At 35.1% G+C, this 20,413-nt stretch overlaps 1 protein-coding gene across 1 annotated transcript in view; it reads right to left on the bottom strand.

The window, feature by feature from the left end:
* The window catches only part of LOC149796200 (uncharacterized), a 64,769-nt gene that overhangs the window by 21,351 nt on the left and 23,005 nt on the right, over nucleotides 1-20,413 (bottom strand). Inside the window, exons 2-4 of the mRNA XM_089966149.1 lie at nucleotides 17,458-17,705; nucleotides 11,407-11,508; nucleotides 5,926-6,104 (exon numbers count right to left, since the gene is read on the bottom strand). Coding sequence (XP_089822275.1) covers nucleotides 5,926-6,104; nucleotides 11,407-11,508; nucleotides 17,458-17,705 — 529 coding nt within the window. The remainder of the gene's footprint in view (nucleotides 1-5,925; nucleotides 6,105-11,406; nucleotides 11,509-17,457; nucleotides 17,706-20,413) is intronic.

Genomic DNA, 20,413 nt, shown 5'->3' with positions numbered 1-20,413 from the left:
GCCGACGCACCTCCTTATACACCCCCGGGGATATTCTTATGTATGCTTGTTTGAAAGGTCTATCATCGTTGAGTATTATCTTATGATTGATGAGGTCAGTCTTTCCCAAGTCTCTGGAACACTTTAAAAATACGCAGTCCCATTTACCCAATGCTTGTCTGAGTCTATCCAGTTGCTTTTGGGTCAGATTTTCCATGTCGATTTTAACCTTCAGATCTTCCGGAGTAGGATGTAAACTGTTTTCTGACCTCCTGGGGGAAAAATCAGAAGCTATGTGGTCAACCACTTTGACTTTACTTATGAGACATACATCAGACTTGGGTCTTATTGTGACACAATTTGGCAGACATATTGCAAAGCTTGACTTGAACTTTGGAATGTGAGACCTGTTGATTAACCCTGATAATTCTTGAAAAAAATGAATAAAGGTTCAGAGTTTCCTAAGTTCTCTGTAATCGCTTCTGTTATATGAGCATGAACATTGCTGGCAATGCCGTCGATAATAATAGTTTCATACGGCGCAATGTTGACAGTACGCAAATAATTAGATTTGACTCTAAATGACTTAAACTAAATGCTATCCATAGCGATTTTCTATGCATCTGGAATTATATCCGTAGGAGGAATATCAAACATGTAATCCCTACACAAACGAATGACTTGTGTCCCTATAACTACGGGACTGGTACGGTTGGACTTCGTATCTGATGCCACTAAAATAGGGACACTAAATTCAAAATCACACAAAAATGGAATTAAAATTGGATACTAAATGTAACCTAGGTAAGTGAGAATAGAGCCATCTGCAATAGTGACTTTGAGATCCAGTGACTCCAGAGAGTGAAGCATTGGCTTATCACTAAATGGCAAATACAAACTATTTGATAGTAGTTGCCATGGATCCACTGTCAATAAGGGCCGTGACCGGGGCATTGTTTAAGGAAACAATACTAGTGTTGGAAGAACCACCTAAACGCTGAAATAGCGTATTCCGGCCTTTAGGATGGTTACCTGCCCCCCACCCCACCCCCCAGGCCATATAAAGATGCGGTTACTCTTTAAATGATGCTCTCTTCTACCATAGCCACGCCATCGGTTGTTGTTACCTCGATTTCCGTTTCCCCGGTATCCTTGGTAGTTGTACAGGTTACTATTACTGAAATGGCCTGGTTTATTGCTGTCGTCGCTTCGGCTCTGTTTGTTGTCGTTACTGCGCCCTGCTAATTTCCGTCAGTTTTCTGGGAAGTAACGACTGTTCATGTAGCTGTTTAGTAAGAGCGTTGATTTGCAATCCTAATCTCTCTTCTGTGTGTTGGATCCTTGAGTGGAAAGCTCTCTCAAGTTTGTGTATCTCGTGTCCGCCATCTACAATGGGCTGTTGGTACACTTTTTTAGTTTGGATTGGGCCATCGTCCTTCAGCAAGTTCAGCTGCTTGTCGACTATCCTTATATCTCGTAATAACTCACCATAGTTAGTGATGGTGTGTAACGTATCGCGAGTGTGGGTCTGCAAGAGATCACTCCTCAGTGAAACGAATACTTCTGTCCGAGGAGGCCGTCCTTATCCTCTTCTCTCATGTGGCCCGTTTCGATCGCGGTTTGTTGACGTGTTTCTTTTTAGTCTACATCCGAAGGTAGTCACCGATTCCCCTTCTATTTGGAAAGAGTTTAAAAATTATTGCACGATCATGCCTTGAGTTGACATATCTCTGAAGGCAGTATCTAGGCGCCTCAATATGGCGTCAATGGGTACTTTGTCGCCTAATGCTAAGACGGTACGTCTCACCATGCCTCGTACAGACTGAGCGCCTGAATCATAATAGCCAGAGAATATTCAGGTAGGAGAGATTTTACCTCGAAAAACCACTCGTAGTATGTTACGTCACCTTTCTGTATTGACTCGTCCCCTATAAAAAAAATGGGATCTTGGGTACTACGGTGGAAGTGAGTGGGTGGCCGTCGCACTGAGAGTGGAACAAGTACCAGGTAATCGTCTAATAGTGCAGAAGCACCTATACTAACCTTATGCTTGATATCTAACCTCGGTATAACGTGCTGCATGAGCGATCATCTCCCAAAACCTGCAATACGAGTGCTTTGCAACAAAGGTGTGGAGGGGGTATAACTGGTTTGGCTGGGGTTATGGATACGTTTGACGGGGGTACAACAAATTTAAAGATGGCCCCACCTGGCATTACCACATGCCCACTGGTATTCAGTGCCTGTATAATCCCCTTTTCCGTCATGAAATTTCTACCTGCAGCCATCACGAAGAGAAACCCAAACAATCTAGCGTAAATATAACTGCGGTAAACGAAACGTTCAATGGTTTTTTTGTTTTTTTTTATATTTATTAAACAGCGATTTGTCGTACAACCACATCTTAGTGAGACAAAATATCAGCTACTATTTAACAGCTTTGAGAAACCAATAATTACGTATGTATTGGGTGTGTGTGTGAAGATTAATACCAATATTACTGAAAATTACTTAATTTAGGTACATGAATATACCAAAATTTCTAAAGTGCTTGCTAGAGAAAGTTCTGCACTCCTGAAAGTTCTCGAACGCTCCAATAGACGTAAGCTTCCACATCCAAAATAACCAATGGTGTATAACACAAAACATATATATGAACAATACAGAGACTCAGGTTACATAATAAATACATTTGATGTCATTGGAATGCTCATTAAATTAATGCAGAATTATTTATAGTAACAAACACGTCTTTGAAATTGCTAAAGGCAATATGTCGATATAATTTAAACAATGACAGAGCAACCCATAAAGTGGATTTAGCTGAGTTATTTTTAAGTCGCGCGTGATATGCGGGTCAAGCCGTGCTGCTAGTTGGACAAAAAAAAAAAAGAACTGTAACTGTACCGATTAGCGAAACTAATGATTTAAACAAAATGACTAACCGTACAAAATGAGTCAAGAATAAATGAAAAATTTAACTTACAGTATCAAGAATCCTTCCTTCCTAAAATATATAATCTTAACAAAGAACACATAACACGAAATAATTTTTTACCAATTCTATACACACAATTGTTCATGTCCATTACTGCGAAGATAATGACGTCCTCACGAGAAACACTATGAAAGAAAAATGTCTGCGCACTTCCTTTTTCTGTTCCTGTTGGAAGAAACACTAAATCAGGAAAAGCGTTAACTTGCATCTCTTAACTTCAGTCTGCATTGGTAGAGGTACTTCGGTCTGGTTTAATTGTGTTTTAATTGTTTATCCGCCATCGTCCGTCCTTTCGTATCTGCACGGTGGGCGCCATTGTGAAACGGGCGTTGTACAGAAGAAACGAATACAACACCCTCGGTCGTGGGGTTTATTTAGCGTCAACGATACAAGACAAAAGAAAAACAGGAAAAAATCCAGGCACGAAGACCCTAAATGTGCATATACCACAATTCTAGCGAATTGCATTCGTCATAATAGGTACAGACACAATGAAAAAGGTGTCGTTAATCCAGAGACGATACGACGAGCGCCTAGGGCATTTATTAAGTGCATGTCGCTCGACGGTATCGTCCCCTTCATGCGCCTCGTGCATTAATCGATCACTCACTCACTCACTCACGCGCTCACTCATGACAAACACATACTTGGGTCACATATATATATTTCCTTTACAGAATTAGTCATTACATCAGAAGTAATGGTATCCTACTGTATTCATATATTCTCCCATTAATAATGTTGTCTTGCATATATCACTCCATAGGCTTTTTCCAATCTAGTTCCAAACCTTAAAGAATGAAATTATATCGCCCGTTATTATCAAAAAGTTAAGTGGCATTCGTAAACCATACAATAAACAGTTTCGGTACAGTGTTTTCTGCAGTAGCTACATTTGATCTTAATTACTTTACTTGTAATTAGTGATACCTAGCTGTATTTCGTTTGTTATCAAGACACTTTTAGCAACAAATTTTTTAAATATCATAAGCTGTTGTATTCGTTAAGTTTTAAAGTCTAGTATCTAACGTCTTGCAGTTCTTATTATCATTATTTGTTGGTTTTTTTTCTTCATATTTTCATTAATAAATTTGAAGAGAAAATCAATTTTAAAACAATGTTGGACCGAGGACTATTCATTATTTTATTTTTTGTTTCGATTTGTCTTATGGACCTCTTCAGTGCTGTATATTTGCGAAAACTCTTTGTATTACACAATTCAATTGATGTGTATTTACATTACCATAGCCGTTTCAATCACTGTATTTTGGAAGTTAAAATGTGCTTAAGTATCATTTAAAATATACACTGATTTGTTCAGTGTAAACCGGACTTTTTACACTCTCTCTTAAAGTAAGGACATTTTTAAGGGATGTTTGCTGGTTGAAAGTCAGTCAGTTTCAAATTGTGCCATTTTGATTTAAACCCTCACTATCTTTCCATAAATGTCAAAATAAAGAATTCTTCATAATGATTTTTTGTAGGATAGGTACACTTTATCATCGGGAATAAGAAATAAACTTCTGATCTGTGGGTGGGATTCTCCTTGCCTACACCAATGTGTATACATAATTCGTGCAGTCCATACTATAACAACCTGGAAGAATTTCAAGAACTATTTCAAATTTAAAGTTATTGCCAGTTTTAAATATCTTAACAGAAAAGAGATGAAGACACTACAGAAAACAGAGACAAGATAGAATTGTAAAACGAAATAATCAGGTGGCGATCTACAGTTTCATATTTTGCATAGGGTTAGATATTTTCCTCGCTGCTTATACCGGCTGTTTAAAATACATAGTATATATTATGTTTTGTATATTTGCGTTGTTTTATTTATTTATTTTTATGTTCATTACATGATATGGGTAACAGAATTTTAGACTAGACGGTGTCCAAACTCAGGTTAATTTTCTACATGACCTGAATCATTGATTTTTTTTTTTACAAATTCAGTAAACAATTAATACATAACTATTATTTCCTTCATGAGTGTAGGTTCAATATTAGGATTGAAAATAATAGAAGTAAACATATATGTCTCGATCTGCGTCAAGGATATTGTGTTTTCCATCTTCTTTATTATAATTGTAGTAACAGACCTTCTAATTAGAACTAAGATTTTATCTTGCAAACATTTGGAACTTTCCAGAATTAAAATTTTCCTCCATTACGTACTAGATATTTTTAGAAAATGATAATTGTGACCTGAGGTCAAGTAGATGACTATATTATCTTGGTTATCTAGAAATCATTCATCGTTATTACAGATCTGAACAAAATCAATTGTATTATTGTCGTGTCCATTATTTTATTTAAGTAATAATTTATTTATTCAAATTATTTAATTCAAGTAATTTTTCTCTTGAAAAACAATGTGCTCAAAATCAAAAATAACATTCTTGGAAAGAGAGACTTTTACTTATAGCTAAATTTCAAATAAGGATATGTTCTTGGATTGTATTGTCGTTATTCAACAAAAGACTGCTACAACATTATGACACAGGCCACAACAGGCATATCAACAATTCCAATGTTGCATTACAGCTTGGCCTTTTTTTGGATGTGAAACTATCAAACCACTGCAAACTCTCTTGGTCATTTTCATTTCTAGGACCTCAAAGATATATTGTAAGAAAAAAGGAACCGATATTTTTTTTTTACATTTCGGAGCAGTCATTTTTTTGTGTTTTAGAAGAGTTACAATTTCCACAAGTGCCAAATCAAAATAAATTTTAGACACAGTACATGAAAGTAATATAGAGGTATTCAAACATCTTTACTTTACACCAGTCACTCTCATGAGTTCATAATATATATATAGCTCCCCGTGCAGGTGCTATTATTTGCAATTATAAAAGTTTTCATTATACTAATTTCATGAAAACTTAAAATCAACTAAAAATAAAAGAATACAATTACATGTCTCCTGCTCACCTATTACTTACATTTATCTGTATGTTATCCGGTGGAATTACACGGAAGAAGTTTTTATATAAGCCTCTATCCGACAATGACGCTGCAGTAGTGGAAAATCCAATCATTGGAAGGCGACGCTCTTCTGGAAGCGCTCCATGGAGAGTTGAAATGACATGCGCCTCGGAACTAAATTCTGGGCCTATTATTCCTACAATATGTTGATTATTGTGTATTAGTTTTGGAATAAAGCCAGAACAGTGGTAAATGCCATTGAGGAAAATAATATACAAAACAAAAGCTGTCGTAAACGAATAATACAATCTAAACAAATTCTGCCAGCATTTACATATTTTGGTTTTTTATGTTTATGGTGCTATTCCAGGAATCATATTTTGGTTTTTTATGTTTATGGTGCTATTCCAGGAATCATTAGCGGAAAAAAGAGACAAACATATTCCAAAATTATGAAACTATTGCATTGCAAGAAACTAAACAATTTTATCGTTATACTAATATTAATGATTTGTTATAGGTATGAGCATGACATGGTTGGTTTATTAACCAATAATCCTTGCGATAATGAGACTGCTTATTCCTACAGGAACAATTTACAAGGATAGCATTAAAATCAATGACACCAGTAACTATTCAAAGCACAACGTATCTGGTTTACTAAAAATGCATAAAAATGTTCCTGTACATTTTAAGGATCAGTTGAATATTACCCCAGTTAGAGAGTTATGGTCAAAACTCAATTCGTTTACAACAGACTACGACGAGTTTACAAAGGAATAAAAATATATGACAAAAAATAAACTAAAAATTTGAAATGCAGAGATATTATGTGTTTAATGACAAACGAAATTACCAAGAAATTAATTTACTTAGATCATGCAATCTTGAGATGGAAAACATCAAACATTAAAAGTATCTTGATGACGGCAAACATTGCTAGCTTGAAGATATAAACACGTTGCCTCACGGACATGAAAGCACCTTGTATCTAAAAGGAGTGCTATTATTTTATTTATGAGCTAGATTTTGTAAGGGATAATATGATTTTAATGAAAACTGTTTCCAGTTTATTTGTGTTGTCCTTGCTGTAAAGCACAACCAAATAACATGCATTTTCTCTGAAATGTGTGATTACAGAGCTGTACTTTTGTACAATCACACATACAGTGATACTTAAATTCTTGTGGTATCGTTTCTGAACCATAGCAGCCGTAGAGCTGAGTGAACAATGTTGTTGGTCGAGTAGCAGGTGATTGGGCGTTGCTGACCGATTGGTGGGCACTGATTACTTGATTGACAAAGGAATTGAAAGGTGGTCGGTGACTACCTGGAATACTGACTGCTTGATTGACCAGTGTGACTGGTAGCCGAGTGTGCTGGTGACGGAGTGTGTAACTCCATGCATATAATCTTTTAGCCGTGGGCTAATTTTGCGGTTTGTAATACCTATTGTTTTAGGGATTGTAAAGATATTTGGTATGATATCTGTCCCTTTGTTTTCATCATTTTACTATTTGAGTAAAATACATAATTTGTCACTATCTGAGTGAATTTATTTTGTACTATTTGAGTAAAACACATCATTCCTTTGGTCGAGTGAAATTACTGTAAATCATTCACCTTTGTCCTTGTACTGTGTAAGGTCATTTATTTGTATTTTCATTTGTTGCATTATTAGGTTCGTACGGATTATGTTAATTTGTCAAATATTCGGATCTTGTACACGCAGTATTAATCATAATTCTTTTCGCATTCAAGTCATTCATCATTAAACATTGTATTTGTATCACCATCAAAAGTGTTCTCTTTTAAATCCAAAATCCAACCCGGTTATCTTGTTACACAGTAATAGATACACTGTACGTAGGTGTCACAGATTGTATCTTGCTTTTACTTCACACTTTGTTTTTTTGTTTTTTTGTTTTTGTTTTTTGCATTGACGCCCTCTATCTGTTTGATTATCATTGTTGAATTATTCTTCTTTTTATATCTGGCATGCTTTTAGTGTTATTGCATTGCTCAAATCAATACATTGTGAAAATATTACTTATCTCTTTAACATTTCATGACTTTGATTTTACTATCCAACACTCTCTGTAACTGTTTTAGTTAAGATTGTAAAGAAGAAAATCTTCCAGAGATTTAAAAACAATTTCTTCATGTCACACTCTAGATCAATGTATATGATAAATATTCTAAACGTTAATTGTTAAATAAGTACAGGAAAAATAAATAGCACACTTGTCAAAATAGATATAGCAGGAAGTGGAGAGACGAAGAAAATGTAAATGTAAATACACACAACAAAAATTATGCGACGAAGCTGAAAACCTGAAATTATTTCATATTACAAGAAATAAAATTTAACAAAACAAAAATTTCTTTAAAAAAAATTACATATCGTAATAAATTGTTTAGATATTCTATCAACTGACTTCTAAATTGAATGGTTACATTTTTCGAAGCACGTAGGTTTTAGTGATTACGATTTAGACATAACAGCATGCCATATCATGTGTCCTTTTCGACATTCTGCTCTGGTCAGTTAGGAAACGAAAGATTTTCATTTAGGCAATTCACCCATATGATCTATAGTTAGCAAAACATATAGAAATGAAAAAATCAAAATGAAAGAAATAGAAGTGTCTTAACCAGCAGCGATATCGAAAATGGAGAACATCATAATGGATGAGACTTTAAAAAGAATTGTCTAATCTAATTTTACTGTGGGACTATATTGTATAGCAAGCAGTTACGTTTCAAATGACAACTATAATAGCAGTCGTGTCAAGAACAATGCTACCAGTACACATTTATTTATCAAGCTTTGTTTCGTGTTTGGATTTGGAATTCATCGGACATTTTCTTCCGTGAGTTCTCTTGCCTTGTTTAAATTGCTATGTCAGATTGTTATCGGTTTACATTGTGTGCAGATTGGTATAACTCCAATTTAAATTAAATAAAAATATTCGTAATGTATCTGGTAGCATATCATGTCATGTAATCACCTTTTAGTTCGGTTTATAAAATCTAAGTTGTTGATTGGAATACATTTGCTGATCAATGATGTCAGATTATGAACGTTTACACCTGTCGTTGAAAGCGTAGCAGTTCCAGCAATGAAAGAATAATGTGTCTTGACTTGTTTCTCATCCGTCTTGTCCTAATCTTTCTCAGACAATTTTGACCCTTAGCATCTTTGTATATTCCATTTGCAATAGCTTCCTGTTTATACTGTCTTGTTTCTATAGAAACTGACATATTGTCTTTTTTTGTATCAATCCTAATTCTCTCTCAGCTGACTTTTGCTTATGACGAGCTAATTAAATATTAGAAATTTAGCGTTTACATAAATAGGCCTTTGTCGACAAATAAATAGCGCGCCTTGATCATGTTGTCAATATTATGCTTTTCAGAACAATAAATGGCAGGAGGTGGTTATAGTTTTAAATGAACGCATGTGAACATCTATTTTATGAATATGACAATGCTCTGTATACGTAAGAAACACAAGATAATACTATACAACTTTTCATTGTAGGTGTTCTACAAGGAGGATTCACGGAACTCTGGTAGAATTAAAGCCTTTACATTTCAGCCTGAAGAAAAACAATCTTAAAGTACAACCATGACGCTTTATCATGAACGATCTGCTTATAATATGGTTCAAATCATGAATATGTAATTGCTTGCACCTGTCACTAGTGGAGTCCTGATTGAAACGGAATTCCTGGTCTCATTTTGGTTGAGAAAAGAAGACAATAAATGGGCGTCACCTACCGGGGAAGATGTGAAGCCTAAATATCCTTTGGAGCCCACTGAATTTAAAAACAACCATCAAGCAGAGATGTAGACTAAACAAATGAAAGTCATGTCAGGAAAAGGCAAGAGAAGCAGAGACCAATATTAACGAATAAAATGGAAGAATTCAAAGTGGAGAGCATCCATCTGCAGTAAAAACAAAATGAAAAGATACTTTAGAGAATAGAAAAGAATGAGATGCAAACAATGTTCTACATTGCCAGATGGTTGGAAGGTGTCGAAAGTATATAAGAACAGTTAAGATGGAGATAATGCTGCAGAGAATATGTTGAAAGAAATCAGTTCAAATAAACAGACAAATTACATTTCGGTCCAAGGATGAAACAGCTGTGTGTAAGAAAATGGTTTTATAAAAGCGTATATAATCATTGGTATTGGGCTAACAATATGAAACGTTGTCTGTCTTGTACTCCACATAATGTGTGCTGTTGGACTGAAAATGCAATTGTTGTCTGCAGTGTATTTTTGTATCTTGTGCCCATTTTTCAACGTATTCTACAATATGAACTATTGTCTGTCTTGTATCTCCAGATAGTGTGTCCGTTTGTCGATGTATTCTACACGTAGTTCGAATCAACTTCATATTGTTAATGATATTTTTAAATGGTCTCAGGACATAATTTATCTCACGATTTCGGTGTTGTCTACATTGCAGTAGCCTTATCCTGTTATGTTATTTCCATCCGTCTCTAATGCGGTCTCATCCTAGACCTCTTCGTCTAGAAATTCAGCAAATGGGACCACATTATTTTTGTACACAAACAATTTCATTTCTTTTCAATAAATAATTCAGGTTACAACTAAAAGTTTCCTTACACAATATTTCTTTATTATGACACATGGTGATTGGCCAAAACATTAGGTTGTTTTTCAACCTCATCGAATATCACATGCCATGAAAACTACATTCTTGAATTTAATTAGCAGAATGTTGGACATGGCAAAAAATTCAAAAGTTAACTTTTGAAAAGCGTCAGCTTCTGCCCCAATTAATTATTGGTTGATAAATATAACAAGAATATGTTTTCTTCCCGCGTTGAACTTCATTGATATTATCTAGCGACTGCTTCTCCGGCTGATATTATCTAACGACAAAGAATATTGTGATAAAATAGTTCTTACAGTTATGTAAATATTCGATTTTAGGCATCTTGAACTAGCATCTATAGGTCGGATTTTGTTACTTTCATTTTTTCCTCTTACTTTTATTCCCATTCTTCTCAGTTTATGATATTTTATTGCTTTAGTTAGCACAACTATGGGCTAAAACTGTCTTGGTTAGTCAAGGTACAGCATGAAAATACTGTCATCAACAATCAACACGATTTCAAATCTATCCGTCATGGCTTCTAAAGAAAGGACACAACATTCCAAATAAGGTCTTGGTTATCCCTTTCATGATCGAACGATTTTACAAAGACGACGATTCATATTCTGGCCGGACAGTGTTAAAAATACAGCTCGTGCAGTGCACGTTTGTGTCTTTGTAAGCAAATTCTTTGTATGCACATAGTTTTAGCATCATCTTGCAAATAGAATATAAATACATTCGAAATGTGTCAGGAGCTGAAAATTTCTTCACACCGTACATGGATCATATCTATAAAAGATCTGCTATCTCACAAACATTTGGGAGTCAGTATTCAACAATTTTTCAAAACACATATACATACCGAAACTTCCTGCTGAGATATTCATGTATAATTCATTGGCAATACGTGTAGCAACTACAGCAGCGTTTTCCGTAGATCTGCAGGTATAATGAGCCCGTAAACCTGGCAATGGAATCATAAGAATCAACACATCCTTGTCACAACACAAATGCTGACTCTGCTTGCAATACTAGAAATTCACTTTTGTTTAAGATAAAGGCTGCTACTAGTTGTTTAAAGAGAAAGAATTGAAAATGGCAAGAACAATGCTGGTTTAGCGGTAAGGGTCCCTCAGATAAAAGACTGTATATGCATATAACAACATTACTAGATCAAATATTGGAAAAGTGATGTTTAACGATATGCAATAAATCATTTGAAATCTTTGTAATACAAGCTTTTGGTATTTAATTATTATAATGGTTAGGCAGATCAGCTGTGCCGGGGCTTTTGTTTTCATATTTTATGCTAGTTTGCAACGAAGACTTAGTCCTAATGTTTCTTCCAAAACCAACCCTACAAGTAACAACCTCTAATGGACGTACAACGTTTACTTCTAATTGTCATCTTACTTGACTGTGTAAAGATACAACAGAATCAGACATTGGAAAATTAAACGTTTGGAAGGAATATGGAAAACTACACAAAGGATAACAACTATTGATTCTACATGCAGTTACACATAGGGATTTCGTAGTCTGAATGTAGTCTGTGTCGTATGACGTAATATTGTTTCTTTCGTGTTCTTGTGGCATACGTCTCTCTCTCTCTCTCTCTCTCTCTCTCTCTCTCTCTCTCTTACACACACACACACACACACACACACACACACTTGTACTTTGGTGCATATGGAGGACTCGAGTATGGAACCCCGTACAAAGTACATTTCTTCTACCTATCCAGGAGCGAAAAGAGAACTAGTTCCTATTAACAAATTTATAGCACATGGTGTCGTATCCAGGGGATATTGTAGGATTAATTCTAAGGAATATGCCATTTTGCAATGCAAACAAGGACGTATACATTTAACTAAATATTATGTACTACCGATTCAAACTAAAACACAGAAACTATTGACTAAAACATGGAAATTGTAGACAACGGGACATCATGAAATGTTAGGACTCTCATTATCGTGCAAAAAGAAATGAAAACAAACATTACAAGACCCTGCGTAAACGGCTCAGACTCTTATGGTTAGTGCACTCAGAGCTAATTGTGTTTTTATGTTGTTTTTTCTTCTTTCTTTTCTGGTTTTGTTTTTGCTTTTCTTTATCTAAGATAAATCGTTAAACCTTTCTCTAATCAAATGACGAAAACATCAGGATTATCTCATCAATATGTAATACACCAGTCGCAAATTATTGTTTCATATAGCAAGGTGACAATCTGGTGATTCCATACAGTCCATTGATATATTTAGACAGAAGCTCATGACGAAATTCGTTAAAAAGATCATGTACGAAACACATCTATTTTGCTGTTGTAGAGTTCGTTGGTTGACACTATAAAAAAATTCTGCATGTCCCAAAGATATTCCACAAAATCTTAACTTTATTCCTTATTATTAAGTTGTTCTTTCTAACTGTATTATTGTTTCGTAATATTTATTAACATATATTTCACATTGTGCAGTTTTATGCAATATATATATATATATACCGTCCCTTTTTAATACCTTTTCATCATTTTTCATTAACATACAACATTTACATCGCCCGTTGATCGGGAAGCTTTATTTTGCACCGTTACCATCTTACCGTTTTAATTTCAACCATTTGTTCTTTTATATCGCTGGTCGATATAAGACCTTTAATGATTTATAAAAGATTATACAAATAAACATTTTGTTTGGCGCTAAATAGCCTAACAGTGCTGATATGCCGTTAAAAATAAAATCAATCAATCATCAATTAACATATACAATTTGCTACTTAAATGCGACTTGATTTGTTTACACTGGTGGCATTTACTGTACCTAAAGCAAAAGATGCTCAAAATAGTTTTCAAAAATATGATAACTGTGGACAATTTACATCATCAACAGGGAAGATGTCTTTAAAATATTATAATGAACTATCAATTATAACTAAGGACACAAGTAACCACTGACAACAACTCGAAGACTGTCGACAATGTGATATCATGGACAGCAATATGCTTACACAGATAAAGTGAACTATCGATAAGCCCTAAGGCGGCACAAAATAGTTGACAAAATTATGGAGACTGTTGACACTGATACATTATGTACAATTAGGACATTGTTTACACAAATAATCTGAACTGTCATGCGAACTAACGACGCATACAACTATTGACAAAAATGCACGGACACAGTGGACAATGAAATATCTAAAATGAAGAAGACACGTATGAGGCCATGCATGAACAATTTAGACTCAGATAGTTAGTGCGATCAGCCAGTGGTTCTTTTTTAATCTTAGATCATTGACCCTTACAAGAATCAAAAGATGATCACATTGTGATTATACATTCCTTTGGTAATGCATCTACTGTTAATAGCAACTTTATATCGCAAGGTGGCTGCCTATTAGTTCAAACTCATGTATCCAGAACATATGAAAACATGACATAAGTCATGATATCTCAAGCTGGCATTGTTATTGCGTTTATTCAGGCTGGATTGAATATTTAGAGCCCCATATTTCTGAAACATAGGACACCATTGGTTTAACTATGATATCAAACAGTTTAAACGCATCAAAACTACAGTATAATAATTTCAAAGATATAGCATACAATCTACGTACCAAACTTAAAGGAAGATACTTCGATCATGTGGTTATTACCCCTCTGGCAGTCGACCAAGAGGCATCATTCAAAGTTTAGCTTTCATCATCGCTACTTTCAAATGGATGAAACAGCTTGGTTAGTTCATCCACAAGCAAATCTAATAAATCAAAAGCTAAAGCCTGTACTAAATGAACGGACACTGCTTGTTTGCAAAGTAGTTCCTAATACATTACAATGTCTTTAGACACGCGTGTCGTGCAGTATGAAAAAATATGGAAGAATACTGCACAAGTCTGACAATGTAAAGTTAACGGAGAAAGCAAATGAGCATATAATAATACATATTAATGACTTAACATTTTGCAGCAGAGACTCGTATAGGTTTGTCTTTCCAGTAAGAATCATAACCTTGTCGCAGTGGAAGCATGCTCAGATATTCTGTATCTTTACTCTATCTAGTATATCAAAATGTACCGTAGTATTCCTCCAACATCATTGAATTTGAATTAACGTCGTCTACCTTTACACAGAATATGTAATCGAATTTGTTCATACAAACGGAATTGATATAATCAATAATATTATTGTTCAAATAGTGCCAGAGTAACCGTGCAGTGAATTACTACAGAAACGTCTTCTTACTTATAATTATAATGAAAGAAGTTGCAAGTACATGAAGCAAAATATAATGGAGTTTTACCTGTTTGTATGGCTGGGGTATGGGTGGAGACACGACAGAAGATTTCATACGTTTTGCTGTATATATATCAGTATACGATGAACCTTAGTATTTATTGTCTAGACTGGCTTTGTTTACCTGTGTAAGAAGTATTACATTTCGGGCCTTTTATGCTACTTTGTATGCAGCGGCATATTTAATTGGTTCACTTAGATTTGTAACAATGTTGTATTTCCATTATTTATAGCAAACAATTTTAATTGTAAAGGTGCAAATATTTCGCAAACAAAGGGAAATAAAATATATGTGTGCTGGTTATTAGTTCACAGCATGTATATCAATCATATGTATGTAAGGAAGCCATTAATAATCAGGTTATCGAGCACATGTTTCTTCCGATACAAATTACCATAGTAAAGACATTTGAATCTTCATGCCGTAATTCAAAAACGATTCCAATTTTAAGAAGTAAAATATGCCCATTGTATGTAGTAGTAGATGGCGTGTTCTGACATTTAATATGATACTCGGAGAAACTGCGCAGAACAGGAAACGTTCTCACATGAAGGTATTGATTAAAGATCCTATCAATCCCATTTAATTATTCAGAAAGTTTGTGTACACCGTTACTTTCATGATCTTCGAAAATTACGTATTAGCGCAAAGATATAAACATGGGCGATTTTTATATTCCACTAAAGTACTGATTTATGTATTCATGGATCCTTCTTGTGCGATTTAATAATATCGGCAAACAGTGCTTAAAATTTAGCTCTGTTATTTAATTTTTGTTTCCTGATTACTTTCATGAGTATTTGTAGCTGCCGCTGTACATGCAGAGTGTAATCGATTTTCAAGGTTCGTGACTTCCATGGAGAGCAAAAAATCTTTTTGATGAAAACCATATCTTGATATGACAATCCTTCTTGTAGGATTGTTATGCATATTTGATTTAATCTATATTTGATTTAATTTATTTGTTTGTTTGTTTTTTTTTTTGTTTTGTTTTTTTTTTTGTTCATTACATGCTATTGTAAAGTTGTCTAGAACAGAGTTCAGGTTTTTTTTGGACGTAAACAGCTTTATAGAGACATTTTATCTAATATTGACCTAGTTCCTGACCTTGATTCAGAACTAGTATAGGGTTCTTGTAAACAGCTTTTTAAATTTTGTTTATATTATTTCGCAGAGTAAAATTCATTGGTTTTAATCAAGGCCATACATGGAGTACATGATGTAAGGCATGTAAAAAGTTTCTATCTTGTTCTAGAAACATGATCATGTGACCCTCATACGGGAATCTGTTTTGCGTCTTAAATTAGTGTATAATTGTTTTCTATAGAGAATTTGGGCAGTCGGGGTTTAAACCATTGACACTTAACGATGTTTTGTTGTGGCAAGTTTGACTTGAGTTTTTAATTTTTCTTCAAATTATTTGGATTCCAAGAGATTATTTTTCCATGCAAATACTTGTGCTCTAAATTATTTCTTGCACAAAGACAGTTATCGAAATGTACACAGAATTCAAACACTGGAATATTATTTTCTGTGATTCAACAAAGAACTTTTGACACATCAGTATGACGCTGACCACAGCATAAGTCATCGCCTTCCATTTTGGATTTCATCGGGATTCGAACTCAGTTTCATTAGGACTTTTCTTTTACTAGGATTTCTATTTTATAATTCTTGGAATATTCTTTGATTATGTTTGGATTTGATTCGTAAAAACCGTAAGTTCTTTTTCTCATTCTTACCTTGTTTTTCTAGAGAAATACATTATTTGTTAAATTTTACAAAGCTTGTTGTCTTCATTATTTTCTTGTTGTGTTATATATTGGTGGCCATATTGTTGGACCAGCACTATTTTCTTTCATAAATAAGTTATAATTAACATGATAAGAAGCCTTTTAGGGAAACCCCTAAGTTTATATGACCATATGTTCAGCATAAGTAACGATAACGAGATTTTCAAGTGGCCATATCTTTACAACATTCTCATTTAAGCATAGCCTGGCATCATAATAAGTCTTCTAGAGAAAATACCATGTATGAGAAGTACTGATAAAAACATTTCAAGTAAGGCTGCCACAGAGACCATATTAAATGACAGATCGACACGATTGTCCCTTAAGGAAAACATGTCTAGAATATGAAACAAGACACAGAGACCTTGATATGCCACAACTTTTCTTCTAATTTAGCTAAACAACTGGTACTTGATAATTGGATCTAAAGGGTGATAATAATTATTGAAGACCTTACGTTTTACAGCACAGATCTGTGTACAAATGTTCTACTGGGCAACAAGGACATAGTTATGGGCGTGCGAATAGATAGCCTTTGGGGGAAAGAGACACTCCAAACTCGCGTGACAAGCACCAAAGTGTGTAAAAATGGAACTTCCTTCAAAATTATGTTTTAACATTCTTGTAGACTTAATTTGTTAGTAGAAGCAAGACTTTATACTTTTCCCAAACAGGTACGTACTCGATTGGAGACGTGTCCGCAGCATGAAAATGTATATTCTCATGAATAATCTCTATTTGGACCAAATACAAATGCACACACGCCACACACACACACACACACACACACACACACACACACATCTCAGCCATCGTCTTAATACTTACCTATGACTACTCCCGGCAGATAAGACTGCCCATTGAGGTTTTGTATTGCCCACCTAACAGCTTCCAACCGTTGTACAGATTTTGTATCAACAGTTCCGCATGTACCGTTGTCATTGTAGTAGGCAGATACAATAATATCAATGTATACGTCCCCTTTATACACAACTTGAGCGTCTGGTGTACATGTCACAGTGTATGGCAGGAGCAAAACTCCCAACAGAGAATAGGTCGATATATCTAGCATGCAACTGAAAATAAAAGCAATAGTAGTTAAATATAATACTTTTTATAAATTCTCGCAAAAACAAACACCCTGGAAACAAATCTTACGGTGGAATGGACGCGGAAAGAGAACAGATCAAATTGGTAATATTGGTTCCCATTCAAAATTTATACATTTTGAGAACGCCACGAGTATAAAGGATACGTTTCAGGTCTCTCTGTTGCTAGGGATATTATTTCATATAACCAATATTTCACTAAAACAAGCCAACCTCATTAGTGTGAGCATTTGTTCTAGCATTCACTTGTCCGATAATGGAAGAGCTGTTTTTTTAGGTGTTTAAATATGTCTGACAAGTAAATCCAGTAGAGCATATGTTCCTCACTAAGGAATTTGTTGTGTGTAGCTTACTGTGCATTATGAAAGAAAATAGTTTTCGTGCAAACCAGAACAAACTGCAACCTTAGGCAAAGATGGAATAATTAGATTTTGTATTTATGAACCCCTATTTACAATGACGTTTGTCTTATTTGATTTTGGGTTTTTTATTTATTAGAAGACCATTTTTGTTGTGCGCTTTACTAACCGGTTTGTATCTGTATATATTGTTTATTAAGCGATAGAGATCGTATTCTTAAGACATCGGATCATTTCTGTAATCTTTTGACTGAGACGAAACAAATGGTTGGAGTGGTCGAAAGACCAGCTGTATAGCAGCGACTCGAACAAAAACAGTGGCTGGGAACAAACAAAACTTAGATAAAAACTAAAAGTCAATAGTAATTCGAAACGTATCGAGCCAGTTATCCCCCGCTCCAGCTACGACAAAGCAAATAGTAGCTGTGTAGCAAAAACTCAAAATGAACAGAAGCTTGTGTTAAACCATACTGAACAATTAAGTTAACAAAAAAAAACCGCAATACTAATATCATCATTAGGATCAGAGTATGAATTACATTTAGGAAAGGATTGACAAACGATATCAACCGCTCGAATACGGAAAGCTTACCTAACAAAAACGCATTCAAAACATATCAAAACATGGACATACTAAATGGGAATCAGTAACTATCCTAACCAAATGATTAATCAAGTAAGGAGTACTATGGCTACCGGATACTGAACAAGGAACCATCATGGCGAACAAGAACAGTGATAAAGAAGATCAGGTCACAGGCAGAATACAAAAGCAACACAGGACAAGGGAACATACGGGGGAAAAAAAGCAGTAATAAAGAAGATCCGGTAAAGAAGGCACCATCACAAAAGGAAAAGGTAGAAGAGGAAAAGTAACATAATTTAAGAAGACAAGGAATATAAGTAGCAGTAATAATGACGATCAGGAAAAGAAAGAAACATCACAGTAGGACATGTGGGAAAGACAGTAGTAAAAGAAATAAAGAAGACCATCAACAGAAGGAGAAACAACGGAAAACACCGAGCGAAAAGAAGGAAAACAGAAAAGAATGATTGCCAAACTAAACAATAAAAATAATCGCCTAAACCGCAAACCAACAGAAAAATAAATTGCCATCCCCATTAAAAAAAACCAGTGCCAAAACCTGAATATCACTCCTACCTTCCTTTACCACAAAAGAAACACACTTATATATAGCACACCACCAGAAAGCACATAACGTACATTTACATCTATAACTTGCATACAGCATAACACCCACGCATCTATCCCTCCGCACGAGGAAAAAAAAAAAAAAAGAACGCACACATATCATATAGCGCTTTGATTCTGGACCCAAGAAAGCCCTTTTAAGGCTAAACCTTGATGGGCCCTGAAAGGACACTGATTGGATCTTTAACAAACTCACGGCATCGAAACACCCGAATTGAGATCGCAAAAGTCAACGTCTACTGTAAGCCAAACCGATTAGGTAAATTTTTCGGAAAACACAAGTACACAAACATTTATAAGTATTACAAAACAGGAAAATTCACAACAGATGAATATTCGACTCGGATGTGACTCACATCTGTTTGGCGTTAGGTTAGGGAGTAGTCCGCATAAAATAGGTAACTGGACATAAATTTGAAGCAAATAAAATTCTGCTGCTTATGTGAACGGTCACAGCCTTGGTAAGAAGAAAACAGACGGCGGCATTTGATGCGCCCTTGCTTTCCGCTGCTTATTCTGGTGGAATGGTAATAGCGTTAAAGACACACATTACATGGCACCCATGCACACTAACGAGTCAGGCATGCCAATATGCGTTTTGCGACATTAATCAAACAACATTTTTTTATTTTTTTTATTTAGGCACATTCGTTTACTTTCAAGGCCAATAACTCAAAATTCTTTTGGCGAAGAATTCTAATCTCCTAAAGTACTAAATTTCCACGGATTTCAAATACCTGTACAAGATAAACTAATATGGGATAACAACGTCGATTCTAGTACATGCAAATGAGCTGGCATGTCTTTCATACCAGAAAATAATGTGATGTGATGTGATTTGGATTTTTAACCTAGCTTTAACAATTTTCCAGTCATATCGCTACGATGTCTGCAATGTGGCAGTTTATAGTGATGTCTAGCACTGGGGCATCATGCCGCAGACATGTAGCATGATGTCCCACCCAGTCACATTATCCTGACACCAGGCCGACCAGTCCTAACACTAACCTCTTAATGCTGAGCGCCAAGCGAAGCAGCTGTTAGTACCATTTTTGTAAGTCTTTGGTATGACTCGGCCGGGGATCGAACCCACGACCTCCCGC

This window comes from Sinohyriopsis cumingii, chromosome 7, assembly GCF_028554795.1.
Source record: "Sinohyriopsis cumingii isolate HCF-2022 chromosome 7, ASM2855479v2, whole genome shotgun sequence".
Taxonomy (NCBI): Eukaryota; Metazoa; Mollusca; class Bivalvia; order Unionida; family Unionidae; genus Sinohyriopsis; species Sinohyriopsis cumingii.
Note: the sequence above shows the minus strand (reverse complement) of the source record. Positions and strands in the feature narration are given on the sequence as shown.